This window comes from Dromiciops gliroides, chromosome X, assembly GCF_019393635.1.
Source record: "Dromiciops gliroides isolate mDroGli1 chromosome X, mDroGli1.pri, whole genome shotgun sequence".
Lineage (NCBI taxonomy): Eukaryota > Metazoa > Chordata > Mammalia > Microbiotheria > Microbiotheriidae > Dromiciops > Dromiciops gliroides.
The window spans coordinates 4582853-4596450 of record NC_057867.1 but is presented as its reverse complement, the minus strand read 5'-3'; the positions used below and the strand labels follow the sequence as shown (position 1 = coordinate 4596450).

Here is a 13598-nt window from a genome sequence, read left to right as displayed (position 1 = left end):
TCAAGAAGACCTGAATTCAGATCTACCCTCAGACGTTTAGTAGCTGTATGGCCCTGGACAAGTTACTTAATTTCCATCTGCTTCAATTTCCTCATCTGTTAAATGGAACTAATAACATCTATCTCCCAGGGTTCTTGTGAGGATAAAATGAATATTTGTAAAACATTTTGCCGGCCTTATAAGTGCTAGCTATTATGAAAGCAATATGAACACTAGGAGGCTGGAGGGAAGGATGGAGTGGTAGGAGTGTCTTTTTAGTAATTTTGCCTAGGGCCATTGCTAATCCACAAATATCCTCTGTTAAGGACTGGAAGGTATCTTGAGGTTGCCAAATGCCAAACCTAGGCCCTTGGGGCAATGAGTTCAGACCAGGAAAAACCATGAGAAAGAAAGATTCTTCTTGTTGGAATTGACTCATGGGGACAGAATCTCAGAGATGTAAGGGATCTTGGAAGCTCTCTAGAGCAACCCTCGTGTGAATACGAATTGTCCTACAACATCCCTGACAAATGCTCTCCAACCACTATAGCCCTATAACTCTGCAGTGAGGGGGAGCATGTGTCCTCCCCACCCTCCCCCACCCCAGCCCCATCTGAGGCAGCCCAGTCCACTTTTAGACAGCTCAAATTATTAGGAAGTGCCTTCTTTATTGAGCTGAGATCTTCCTTTCTGCATTTTCCATCTCTTCCTCCTTAGATCACTTGAGCCCTCTTCCACATGACAACCTTTCAGTACTTAAAGACTGCAAAAACGGTTCCCCCTTCCCCCCTCTGCTGTCACACCAGGCACCCCAAGCCTTACCTTCTGCAGGCTAAGGATCCTCAGTTTCTTTAATCACTCTTCCTGTATCTTCCTATGATTTTGAGTAATTTCTTCATCACTTTCTTTTGGACATGCTATCTAATTAAGATATTTCCTAAAGTATGACACTCTCTCTTATTGGCCCCACCTCTAGTGTGCCCACGTCAACATGGAGACCCTGACCTTAGCCAGGTTCATTTGTGAGTTAACTCTGCAGGAGTATGACTATGTCCAGGAGAGGGCCTCAAAGCTGGCTGCTAGCTGTTTCTTCTTGGCCCTCAAGATGAAGAACATTGGAAAGTGGGTAAGCATTTGGATTGGAGCACAGGGTAGACTAAATTTCTGGGTCAGGCAGAAGATAGCAAAATAAACCTAGAGGGAATTACATTTGCAATATCTATAGTCAAAATATCTGCCAAACCTTCTAAGCTAAGAGGCTGATAGAATGGGAAGACGACTGAGAGGTTTAAAGTGGTCTACATGGTAATTGGCACATAGATCCTTCACTATAGGGGAGACCTTTGGGGCACAGAGTGAGGAGTTTTGAATGTGGGGCAGGCAGGTATCCCTCAAATTCAGTCTCCATGGTGTGGCTCAGGAAGAGTTACATCCACACCCTTGGGCTTACAAAGACTCTATACTTCTTGCTTACTCTAGACTCCCACATTAGAACATTACAGTGGATACCGGAGCACAGATCTCTTCTCCTTGGTCAAGAGACTCAACTTCCTGCTGACTTACCAGCGCCATGACAAACTCAAGGCTGTGCGTACCAAGTACTCTCACAAGTAAGAGGCTGGGCTCTTTGCTGGGAAAAGGATTGACTTAAGGTTTTGAAGACCAAAAGCTGTAACTTTTCTGGCTCATATGAGGAGTACTAAAAGCTTCTGGCTTCCAGATGTTATTCCTTTTGAACCTTCTTTTCTGATTACAAATTGGTATAGTATACAATGAAAGAAGCTCAGGGTTTCTATAGTCTTAGTTACTGCCCTCAAAGTCTGTTACATGGTCAGATGGTCTCCTTAAAAAGAATACAATAAAAGCCTTCCTCCAGTAAAAAGGTCTGCCCAGAAGGGAAGGCAAGACTTTCAGATTCATTGGGATCCCTTTATTCTTTCTGTTTGTTTGTTTTGGTGGAGCAATGACAGTTAAGTGACTTGCCCAGGGTTACACAGCTAGTAAAGTATCAAGTGTCTGAGGCCAAATTTGAACTCAGGTCCTCCTGAATCCAGGGCTGGTGCTTTATCCACTATACCACCTAGCTGCCTCCCCTTTATTCTTTAAAGACAATTTCCCAACATTAATAAATAATCAATGACTCCTCCAACTAAAACAACTGTAGCTAATTTTATTTTTTTCAGTATTAATATTTTTTTTCCAGTTACGTGTAAAGATAGTTTTTTTTTAATGTATAAGGTATTTTATTTTTTCCGTTACATGTAAAGATAGTTCTCAACTTTTGTTTATACAAGCTTTACAATTTCAGATTTTTCTCCCTTCCTCCCCTAGACAGCAGGTAATCTGATATAGGTTATATCTATATATCTCTATACATATAGATATAGATATAGATATATACACACATATATATATATATACACATAATAACATTAATCCTATTTCTGCATTAATCCTGTTACAAGAGAAAAAAATCAGAGCAGTGATGCAAAACCTCAAAATAGAAAAAAAAAAAAACAACAGCACCCAAAACAAAAGAAATAGTATGGTTCAATCAGCATCTATACTCCACAGTTCTTTCTTTCTTTTTTTTTCTTGGATTTGGAGATCCTCTTCTATCATGAGTTCCCTGGAACTCTTCTGTACCATTGCATTGGTGAGAAGAATATAGTCCATCACAGTAGGTCAACACTCAATGTTGATGATACTGTGTACAATGTTCTTCTGGTTCTGCTCATCTCACTCATCATCAGCTCACGTAAGACCCTCCAGGTTTCTCTGAACTCCTCCTGCTCATCATTTCTTACAGCACAATAGTATTCCATTGTATTCATATACCACAACTTGTCCAGCCATTCCCCAATTGATGGGTACCCCCTCAACTTCCAATTCCTTGCTACCACGTAAAGAGCAGCTATAAATATTTTTGTACATGTGGGTCCCTTTCCCCCTTCCATGATTTCTTTGGGCAAAAGACCTAAAAGTGGAATTGCTGGGTCAAAGGGTATGCACAGCTTTATTGCCCTTTGGGCATAATTCCAAATTGCTCTCCAGAATGGTTGGATCAGCTCACAGCTCCACCAACAATGGATTAGTGTTCCAATTTTCCCACAGCCTCTCCACCATTTATTATCTTCCTTTTTTGTCATTTTAGCCAATCTGATAGGTGTCAGGTGGTACCTCAGAGTTGTTTTAATTTGCATCTCTCTAATCATTAGAGATTTAGAGCATTTTTTCATATGGGAATAGATAGCTTTGGTTTCTTCATCAGAAAACTGCCTGTTCATATCCTTTGACCATTTCTCAATTGGGGAATGACTTGGATTCTTATAAATTTGATTTAATTCCCTATATATTTTAGAGATGAGGCCTTTATCAGAAGCACTGGCCTCAAAAATTGTTTCCCAGTTTTCTGCCTCCCTTCCAATTTTGGATGCATTGCTTCTGTTTGTACAAAAATTTTTTAATTTAATATAATCAAAATCATCCATTTTGCATTTTATAATATACTCTATCTCTTGTTTGGTCAAAAACTTTTCTCCTTTCCAAAGATCTGATAGGTACACTATTCCTTTCTCTCCTAATTTACCTATGGTATCACCTCTTATGTCTAAATCATGTATCCATTTTGACCTTATTTTAGTATAAGGTGTCAGATGTTGGTCTATGCCTAATTTCTGCCATACTATCTTCCAGTTTTCCCAGCAGTTTTTGTCAAATACTGAGTTCCTATCCCAGAAGCTGGAGTCTTTGGGTTTATCAAACACTACATTACTAGTGTCATTTACTACTGCATTTCCTGAGCCTAGCCTATTCCATTGATCTACCACTCTATTTCTTAGCCAGTACCAGATAGTTTTGATGACTGCCGCTTTATAGTAAAGCTCCAGGTTTGGTACCGCTAACCCACCTTCCTGTGAATTTTTTTTCATTATTTCCCTGGATATTCTTGATTTTTTTGTTTTTCCAGATGAATTTTGTTATTATTTTTTCTAGCTGTATAAAATAATTTTTAGGTAGTCTGGTATGGCACTGAATAAGTAAATTAATTTAGGCAGTATTGTCATTTTTACTATATTAGCTCTGCCTATCCATGAGCAGTTGATATCTTTCCAATTATTTAGATCTGATTTGATTTGTGTGAAGAGTGTTTGGTAGTTGTGTTCATAGAGTTCCTGGGTTTGTCTTGGCAAGTAGACTCCCAAGTATTTTATATTATCTACTGTTACTTTAAATGGAATTTCTCTTTCTATCTCTTGCTGCTGGGCTTTGTTGGTCACGTATAGAAATGCTGATGATTTATGTGGATTTATTTTATATCCTGCTACTTTGCTAAAGTTGTTCATTGTTTCAAGTAATTTTTGAGTTGATTCTCTAGGATTCTTTAAATATACCATCATATCATCTGCAAAGAGTGATAGTTTTGTTTCCTCCTTGCCTATTCTAATTCCTTTAATTCCTTTCTCTTCTCTGATTGCTAAAGCTAACATTTCTAGGACAATATTAAATAATAGGAGTGATAATGGACATCCTTGTTTCACCCCTGATCTTATTGGGAAGGCCTCTAATTTATCTCCATTGCATATAATACTTGCTGATGGCTTTAGGTAGATACTGTTTATTATTCTTTTTTTTTTTTTTTTTTTTAGTGAGGCAATTGGGGTTAAGTGACTTGCCCAGGGTCACACAGCTAGTACGTGTTAAGTGTCTGAGGTTGGATTTGAACTCAGGTACTCCTGACTCCAAGGCCAGTGCTCTATCCACTGCGCCATCTAGCTGCCCTACTGTTTATTATTCTAAGGAAAGCTCCACCTATTCCTAAGCTCTCTAGTGTTTTTATTAGGAATGGGTGCTGTATTTTGTCAAAAGCTTTCTCTGCATCTGTTGAGATAATCATATGATTTTGGTTGGTTTTCTTATTGATGTGGTTGATTATGTTCATAGTTTTCCTAATGTTGAACCAGCCCTGCATTCCTGGTATAAATCCCACCTGGTCATAGTGTATTATCCTGGTGATCACTTGCTGTAATCTCCTTGCTAATATCTTATTTAAGATTTTAGCATCAATATTCATTAGGGAAATTGGTCTATAATTTTCTTTCTCTGTTTTTGCTTTGCCTGGTTTTGGTATCACCACCATATTTGTGTCATAAAACGAATTTGGTAGAACTCCTTCACCTATTTTTCCAAATAATTTGTATAATATTGGAATTAATTGTTCTTTAAATGTTTGGTAAAATTCACCTCTAAACCCATCTGGCCCTGGGGATTTTTTCTTAGGGAGTTCATTAATGGCTTGTTCAGTTTCTTTTTCTAATATGGGTTTATTTAAGGATTTTATTTCTTCTTCAGTTAACCTGGGCAGTTTGTATTTTTGTAAATATTCATCCATTTCATTTAGATTGTCAGATTTATTGGCATACAGTTGGGCAAAATAATTCCTAATTATTGATTTAATTTCCACTTCATTGGTGGTAACATCACCCTTTTCATTTTTGATACTGGTAATTTGGTTTTCTTCTTTCTTTTTTTTAATCAAATTAACCAATATTTTATCTATTTTATTGGTTTTTCATAAAACCAGCTCTTAGTTTTATTGATTAATTCTATAGTTTTTTTGCTTTCAATCTTATTAATTTCTCCTTTAATTTTCAGGATCTCTAATTTAGTGTCTAATTGGGGATTTCTAATTTGTTCTTTTTCTAGCTTTTTACGTTGCATGCCCAATTCATTAATCTCCTCTTTCTCTTTTTTATTCATGTAAGCATTTAGAGCTATAAATTTTCCCCTAAGCACTGCTTTGGCTGCATCCCATAGATTTTGGTATGTTGTCTCATTATTGTCATTCTCTTGGATAAAGTTATTGATTGTTTCTATGATTTCTTGTTTGGCCCATTCATTCTTTAGAATGAAATTATTTAGTTTCCAATTGATTTTCATTCTACTTTTCCCTGGCTCTTTCTTACATGTAATTTTTATTGCATCATGATCTGAGAAGGATGCATTTACTATTTCTGCCTTTCTACATTTGACTATGATGTTTTTGTGCCCTAATACATGGTCAATTTTTGAAAATGTGCCATGTACTGCTGAGAAAAAGGTATATTCCTTTCTATCCCCATTCAGTTTTCTCCAGACATCTATCATGTCTAACTTTTCTAGTAATCTATTCACCTCTTTCACTTCTTTCTTATTTATTTTTTGGCTAGATTTATCTAATTCTGAGAGGGGGAGATTCAGATCCCCCACTAGTACTGTCTAATTCCTCTTGTAACTCATTTAACTTCTCCTCTAAGAACTTGGATGCTATACCACTTGGCACATACATATTTAATATTGATATTACTTCATTATCTATAGTACCTTTAAGTAAGATGTAATTTCCTTCCTTATCTCTTTTTTTTTTTTTTTTTTTAGTGAGGCAATTGGGGTTAAGTGACTTGCCCAGGGTCACACAGCTAGTAAGTGTTAAGTGTCTGAGGCCGGATTTGAACTCAGGTACTCCTGACTCCAGGGCCTGTGCTCTATCCACTGCGCCATCTAGCCGCCCCCTTCCTTATCTCTTTTAATGAGATCTATAACATTTGTTTTTATAAGATTTTGAGTTCCAAGTTTTTCTCCTTCCCTCTCCCCTCCCCAAGATGGCAAGCAGTCTGATACAGGTTATATATGTACAATCACATAAAACATATTTCCACATTAGTCATGTTGCAAATGAAGAATCAGAACAAAAGGGAAAAACCTCAAGAAAGTGGAGGAAAAAGTAGAAATGTTATGGTTCATTCTGCATTCAGATTCTACAGTTCTTTTTCTGGATGGGGAGAGCATTTTCCATCATGAATCCTTTGGAATTGTCTTAGATTGTTGTATCTTGCCAACTTTGGGGGGGGGGCATTGAGGGTTAAGTGACTTGCCCAAGGTTACACAGGTAGGAAATGTCAAATGTCAGAGGTTGGATTTGAACTCAGGTCCTCCTGAATCCAGGTCAGGTGCTTTATTTATTCACTGTGCCACTTAGCTGCCCAGTCAGTCTTAGATCATTGTATTGATGAGAAGAGCTAAGTCTCTCACAGCAGATCATCATACAATGTTACTGTTACTGTGTACAATGTTTTCCTGGTTCTGCTCACTTCACTCAGCATGAGTCCACAATCCCATAGTTAATTTTAGATAAAATATTCTGTACCCTTCCTCATCTCTTTATGGAAAGGAAGAAAGGATATATCTTTTTCTTTTTTTCTGGGATCAAGATGAGTCATTCTATCTAATTAATCTGTCTAGCAGTATGTCAACATTTTCATTTGCTACATTTTGCTTGTGTGTGTGTAAATGAGGCCTTTATATTCTTTGAAGTATAGAGTGGGTTGTCTGAGTCAAAAAGCCTCTGACCACTGTAGTTGTCCTCTGGCTCTGCAAGCCAACTTACAGCTTCACCAGCTGTGCACTATTACTGTCCCTGATTTTGCTGATGTGAGAAAATTATTAATAATGGGGTTTTGGGGGGACCCAGGGACCCCCCCCCACTCGTGGCCTGGCTGGTTTCCCAGGGCCAGCTCAGAGTCGGTAGAATTGCAAAAGAAATGCAGATTGACATTCCTGACTACCTAAAAGAAGTTAACTTCCTTTGGCAACCCCCAAATCATGTCAGTCAGCGGACTTGAATGTTACTGGTCAATTAGCTTGGATCAATCTGACCTGCCTCTACCTGAGAGAGGATAAAAGTCCTTGAGGAGAGGGGGGTTGCTCTCTTCTCCCTTTGCTTCACTTCTCCAGATACTGACTTACCTTACCCCGGGGCTCTCTGCCCAGCCCCCCTCCCTGGGATTTGATGCTGGGTTTACACATGATTAAATTTATAATAAATGCTTAATGCCAAAGACTGGTACTATAGCCTTTAATTTATAAGTAGCAATATATTAGAAACCCTAGCTAAGTTCTCCAGTAGCTTCATACAGGAACAGGCACCCCAAATATTTTCAAACAATACACTGATTTTCATCATGTTTGCCAGTTTATTGGGCATGAGGTGAAAACCTGTTTTTGATCTGCATTTCACTCTTTCATAGGGTACTTGATATTTTCTTTTGAGAAATAATTGTTCTTATCTTTTGATTATTCGTGCCGAGTGCCTCTTGGTCTTACCTATTTGTGTGTATGTCTTGATATTATCCTTTTATCAGAGCTGTTTGATACCAAGATTTTTTTCACACTCAAGTTTCTCTTCTTATTCTGGTTACCTTGGTGTTTTTATTTGTCTCTGTACCCCAGTGCTTGCAAGAAGTAGTGGTGGTGGTGGCAGATAGTAATTCACATATATGGCACTTTAAGGTTAACAAAGCACTCTTTTACATATGTTATCAATCAATAAATAAAATCAATCAATTAAGTGTCTGGTATGTGCCAGCCACTGTTATTTCATTTGAGCCTCACAAAAACCCTGTGAGGGAGGTGCTATTATTATCCCCATTTAGATCTCTCTTCTGTTCTTGGATTTTTAAATGATGTGACCTTTTGTATATAGGTTGCATATCTCTTCAGAGCTTTTCGTGGCATATGGCGCTTGAAATCAGCGTTTCTTAAACTTTTTCCACTCATGAATCCAAGAAATTTTTACACAATATAGGTAAAATAGGTATTCATAACCTTTTACTGTTGCCACATTTTTTGCAACCCCCACATTTTAGTTATGTGACCCCAGTATGGGGTTGCAATCCACAGTTTAAGAAGCTAGGCTCTAAATTAATTCAGTTTTTTAGAAAACTTTTCTGGTTTTCCAGCAGTTCTGGTCAAATAAGATGTTTTTCCTCATGTAATTTGTGGTTTGGCATTTATTGAACACTGGGATGTTGTGTTTGATTGTATCTGGGTCTTATCTAATCTCATCTCTGATTTACTTTTTTTTAACCCCCCCAACCAAAAAACTAGTTTTCATTAACTCTCTACAGCATAGTTTGAGATCTAGTATCTCCTTTATTCCTCCCTTTCATCCTTTTCTTTTTTTTCATCCTTTTACTTCTGTTGAGCTTCTAGACTTTCTGTTCCTCCAAATGAATTTTGTTGTTTTTGTCAAATTCTTACCGTAGCTCCTTGGATGTTGAATTGATATAGGACAAAATCTTAAATTAATTTAGTGTTTTTGACATGAACCGATGATGAACAGTGAATCTCCCTGATTTCTTGTCACCTTTATTTTTATAAAGAATTTTGTAGGGGCAGCTAGATGGCACAGTGGTTAAAGCGCTGGCCCTGGATTCAGTAGGACCTGAGTTCAAATCCAGCCTCAGAAACTTAACACTTACTAGCTATGTGACCCTGGGCAAGTCACTTAACCCCCATTGCCCTGCAAAAAAAAAAAAGAAAGAAAGAAAGAAAGAAAGAAAGAAAGAAAAAGAATTTTGTAATTTACATTTCTCTATGTCATTTACACCTGTTTTTTTTGGTTGGTGGTCCAATAGAAATGATAACTTTTTGTCAGTTGGTTTTTTTGTTTGTTTTGTTTTGTTTTTGTTTTTTGTTTTTTAGTGAGGCAATTGGGGTTAAGTGACTTACCCAGGGTCACACAGCTAGTAAGTATTAAGTGTCTGAGGCCGAATTTGAACTCATACTCCTGACTCCAGGGCCGGTGCTCTATCCACTGTGCCATCTAGCTGCCCCGTCAGTTGGTTTTGTATGCTGCTACTTTACTGATTATTTGTCTTCAGTATTAGTTTCTTTCCTGCTTCTTTTGAGTTTTCTTAGGATAAAAAATTTTATTACTTACAAATAGGAATGCTTTTGTTCTCTTTTTGTCAATACTAATTCAAATTTCTCTTACATTGTAGTGATGGCTAGCATTTTTAGAACTGTCATATAGTAGTGAGAGGGGCATTCTTGATTTCCTCAGATTTCTTGGAAATTTTTTGTTTCTCTTTTGCAGAGCTCTTGCTTTTGGAAACTTTAGATCATATTAAAGAAGGGCCCTATCATGGCTCTACTTTTTATAGAGCCTTTTTTATATAAAGGAATTATCCTCTTTAGAATAATTTTGTTTTTGTCATTATTCCTTTGACCATAAGCCTCTGTTTAGGCCTATGTCTTTTATTTCTCTTTCCTTTATTATTATTTTTGTGTTGTGGTCTGAAAATGATGTTTATTTCTGCCCTTTTATATTTTATTTCTTTCTGCCCTAGTCCATGATCCCTTTTTTGTAAAAGTACCATGTGATGGTGAGAACTAGGTATATTTTAAACTGTTTTCATATGCTAAGGCCTTTCATATTTGATTTGAATGAACTTATAACAAATGTTAACAAGAAGGAAACTAAAGCCTGACAAAATGCTAGAAAAATCAGATTTGAAATATCTTTGGTGATTTCTGAACTGCCTTTCCTGCCTCCCCTAATTCTTACAGAATCTTCTTTGAAGTTGCTAAAACTCCTACCTTGGATATGCTGAAGCTGGAAGAAAGTCTGAAGAACTCAGTCTGAAGAACAAAGCAAGGACACCATGTAGGGAGGTCCGGAGGCTAGCCTTGTAAATAGACTGTAAATATTGTCCTGTCTTTGTCTCCTTGTCAGCTTGTTTGTCCTTTTCTTTTTCTGTCTGAATTCAAGTTACTTTAAGAAAAAAAAGACTTTTAAAGAAAAATAGTTCCAATGTTTTGATTAGAAACTAAATAAAATTTTGTTAAGTGCCTTCCCTCCCCTCTTATTCTCCAGGGGCAAATGAGGTGTCAGAGGGTAGATAACAGCAGCCTCCTACCCTCTCTGGGGAAGATGCCAAGGCTTCTTGGCATAATGCAGTTCCTTTCCTACTGGTAGCTGTCCCCATGGCCTGCCTATTCTAGCTTCTCCTTTTCTACCTCAAGCTCTCTTCTTTAATTCTGTAGTCACAGCTCAAGGAGGGGGAAGTACTGCTACTCACATATTGAGTTTGAGAGCTTCCCATGCCCAGTAAATGGGTTTGAGAGTTGGAGCAGCCAGCAGTGCCCATGATACCCTGTGCTTTTACCTGGTAGTTTTCTGCATTTGCAGAACAATCTCCTTTTTCTTCAGTTTTGCTTTTAGTAGCTAGAAAGAATTCCTATAGTTGGTAGTTTAGAAAGTTGAGTAATGGGCACGTTGGGGAGGGGAGTACAAAGCACCCTTTCCCTGGCTACCTATGAATTGGAAATTTGTGTTTGTTTCTTCCATTCCATTTTATTTGTGTGTATGTGATGTCATTAATGTGTTGGTCAGAGGTGCTTGTAGAGGCCTTTAAGTTGTGGCTAACACTTTGAAGTGATCTGTGCCTTCTCATGATATCTATCTTTAATGGCTGGGGAAAAAAATCTATGCCACAGGCCATCCCTCAGGACCCATGGGGGATAGGGATTGGATAACAAAATTCAAATTGTGCCACAGCCTCAAAATCCTAGTGGGATTGGGAAGAGTAGGTTTGACATAATCGTGATTCTGTGAACAATATGGCATGATTTTCCTTCTTTCTCTACCTCCCTCTGCTCAGAGGTGCTAATGCACAACAAGTGGCTTAAGAATTAGGCTGGGCTTGAGGCCAGCTGCTTTGAAATGACAATAGGAAAGCCAAGATTCATTAAAGGAGGAAGTTAGTTTGGTGCTGTTTCATTTGAGTGGTCTGATATTAACCTCTTGGCTGATAGATAGCTTAGGGGTGATCATTTATGTAAAATTGAAGCACCTGCTTCCCAGGCCCTGTTCTGTTCTTTGTCTTCAGAAGCCACATTGGAGGTTGTGAGACTGTGTTATAGAGAGGGGTGCTGACCCTCAAAGATGTTTCTGGAGTGTCAGTGCACCCCTCCTCCCCCTTCCGCCAGTTCTACATTATAAGGGGGTTGGGGCTGTTGCCTCTCTACCAGTTTCTGTCTACACTGCAGCATTTTTGCTTTCACCCACTTTTGTGCAAGCCAATACAGATCTCACCCTCTGTGTCTTCCCTTTTACCAAACCCTTTATCACCCTAGGAATGAGAAATACACCTGCACTGTGGCTTTTTTAGTAGCCCCCTTACACCTGGGTTCTGTGCACTGGCCTTTTATTGTTACTATTTATGTTTCTGTGTATGTTTTGGCATAAAAATTTATTTGAAATTTAATAAAGAAGTTTGAAAAACAGTACTCTGGTTCTTTTTACAGTCTTGGGCCCAAATCCATTAACTTGTGACTATGTTTTAGCAGTGAGACTTGACTTAAAGAGTGTAACTACTGTGTAATGTAAAGGAGAGGGGTAAGTACCCAAAAGTAACATCCCGCAGGCTGAGCCCAACCAGGGGGAAAAAACCAGATTTGCACCAAAAGAATTCCCAATTGGAATTCTGCATGTTAGAAATGCAGCTAACCACTCAAATAGTGTTATACAGCTCTAGTGTTAATAGCCCTAGTGTTGCAGCTCGAGTGTTACTAGCAGGTTGCCTCTCAAAGAATCCAGGCAGGCAGCAGTCAGTGGGTAAAGGCTTCTTTACTCATTTTTGCGAAGATGGGCACTCTTCTGAATGTGCTGGAGAGTACACTGAAGTGAGGTCCCTCACCTCTATACCCTTCAAGTGTCCCTCTGGACCCATCACGTTACAGTTTCCATTGCTCAGACCCAAGGCCCAAGAGCCTCGGCTCCTCAGTTCTCTCATGCTTGGTAGAGTACAAGGTTATTGTTTGTCTTGGTCAAAAACAATTTTTAACAAAGTGGGATTCAGGGTTTAGCCCTTAAGGGAAGTTTAAAGAGGCAGAACAAGGGAAGGAAGAATTCAATGATGATATTCCTTTACAAATTAATCTGGATGGGGAAGGGAGGAAGAAATTACACAGGAGGAAGTCAGTTGACTTAGGAAGGGCAAGAGAGAGGGGATCTGGAGTTGTATTCCAACCTGGCTTGGGTGTGGAGAGAAAAGGCATAGGGATTTCTTTGGTCTCTTGAGGAAGCACGGCGGGGCTCTGGGGAAGCTGGTGAAGAGCAGTGGAAGATGGTCAAGGCAATAAGAAGCTGGTCTTTTTCTATAAAAGGGAAAACCATGCATGGACCCTGGCAGGAAGCACGTTCCTGGGTAGGGAGAAGCTTTATGACAGGCTTCCTTGGAGGGGAATGGACACCTTAGGAGGTGATCTCCAAGTAGGGGTCCTGCTTCCCATCAGGCTCCGTGTAGCTTCAGAGACAGGATGATACTGGTTTCGGTCAGAGCTCAGGAATGGTAAGGGTAAGGAAGTAAAAAGATGTTGATTCTAATGGCTTCTGTGTTCCATGGAAAAAAGAGTGGCAGCATGGATAAGAGAAAAACTCAACAACTCCCTGTGTAAAAAAACTCCAAACCAGAGATGCAATAATGTGAAAGAAAAGAATATGACAAGCAAGCTGAACTGAGTAAGTACAATGGCTACTGTGGGCTTGAGAGAAGGGAAAAGGGAGGTGCAAGCTAGTGGGAGGGGGCTTGGGGGGGAGGGTTACAGGTACACAATGTGGCAGACATGGTCTCTGTGTCAGGTGGTTTTTTTCCTTGTTACAAGGAAATTTTCATTATGTGGTGGCGTATGTCTAGAAATGGCAGTATCTAAAGCCAGAAGGCATTAATAATGCTTGTGAATAATTTTTACAAAGCAGTCCCCACTTAGCAATTTCTCCCAGAGAAACCTTGGGT

At 38.8% G+C, this 13598-nt stretch overlaps 1 protein-coding gene across 2 annotated transcripts in view; it reads left to right on the top strand.

Moving 5' to 3' along the window:
* The window catches only part of CCNB3 (cyclin B3), a 43124-nt gene extending 31085 nt beyond the window's left edge, over nt 1-12039 (top strand). For both annotated transcript variants that reach the window (XM_043974401.1, XM_043974402.1), the window contains exons 10-12: nt 956-1105; nt 1459-1589; nt 10369-12039. In XM_043974401.1, the coding sequence (XP_043830336.1) occupies nt 956-1105; nt 1459-1589; nt 10369-10444 (357 nt within the window). In that variant the 3' untranslated portion in view covers nt 10445-12039. The remainder of the gene's footprint in view (nt 1-955; nt 1106-1458; nt 1590-10368) is intronic.
* Nucleotides 12040-13598: the final 1559 nt, after the last annotated feature.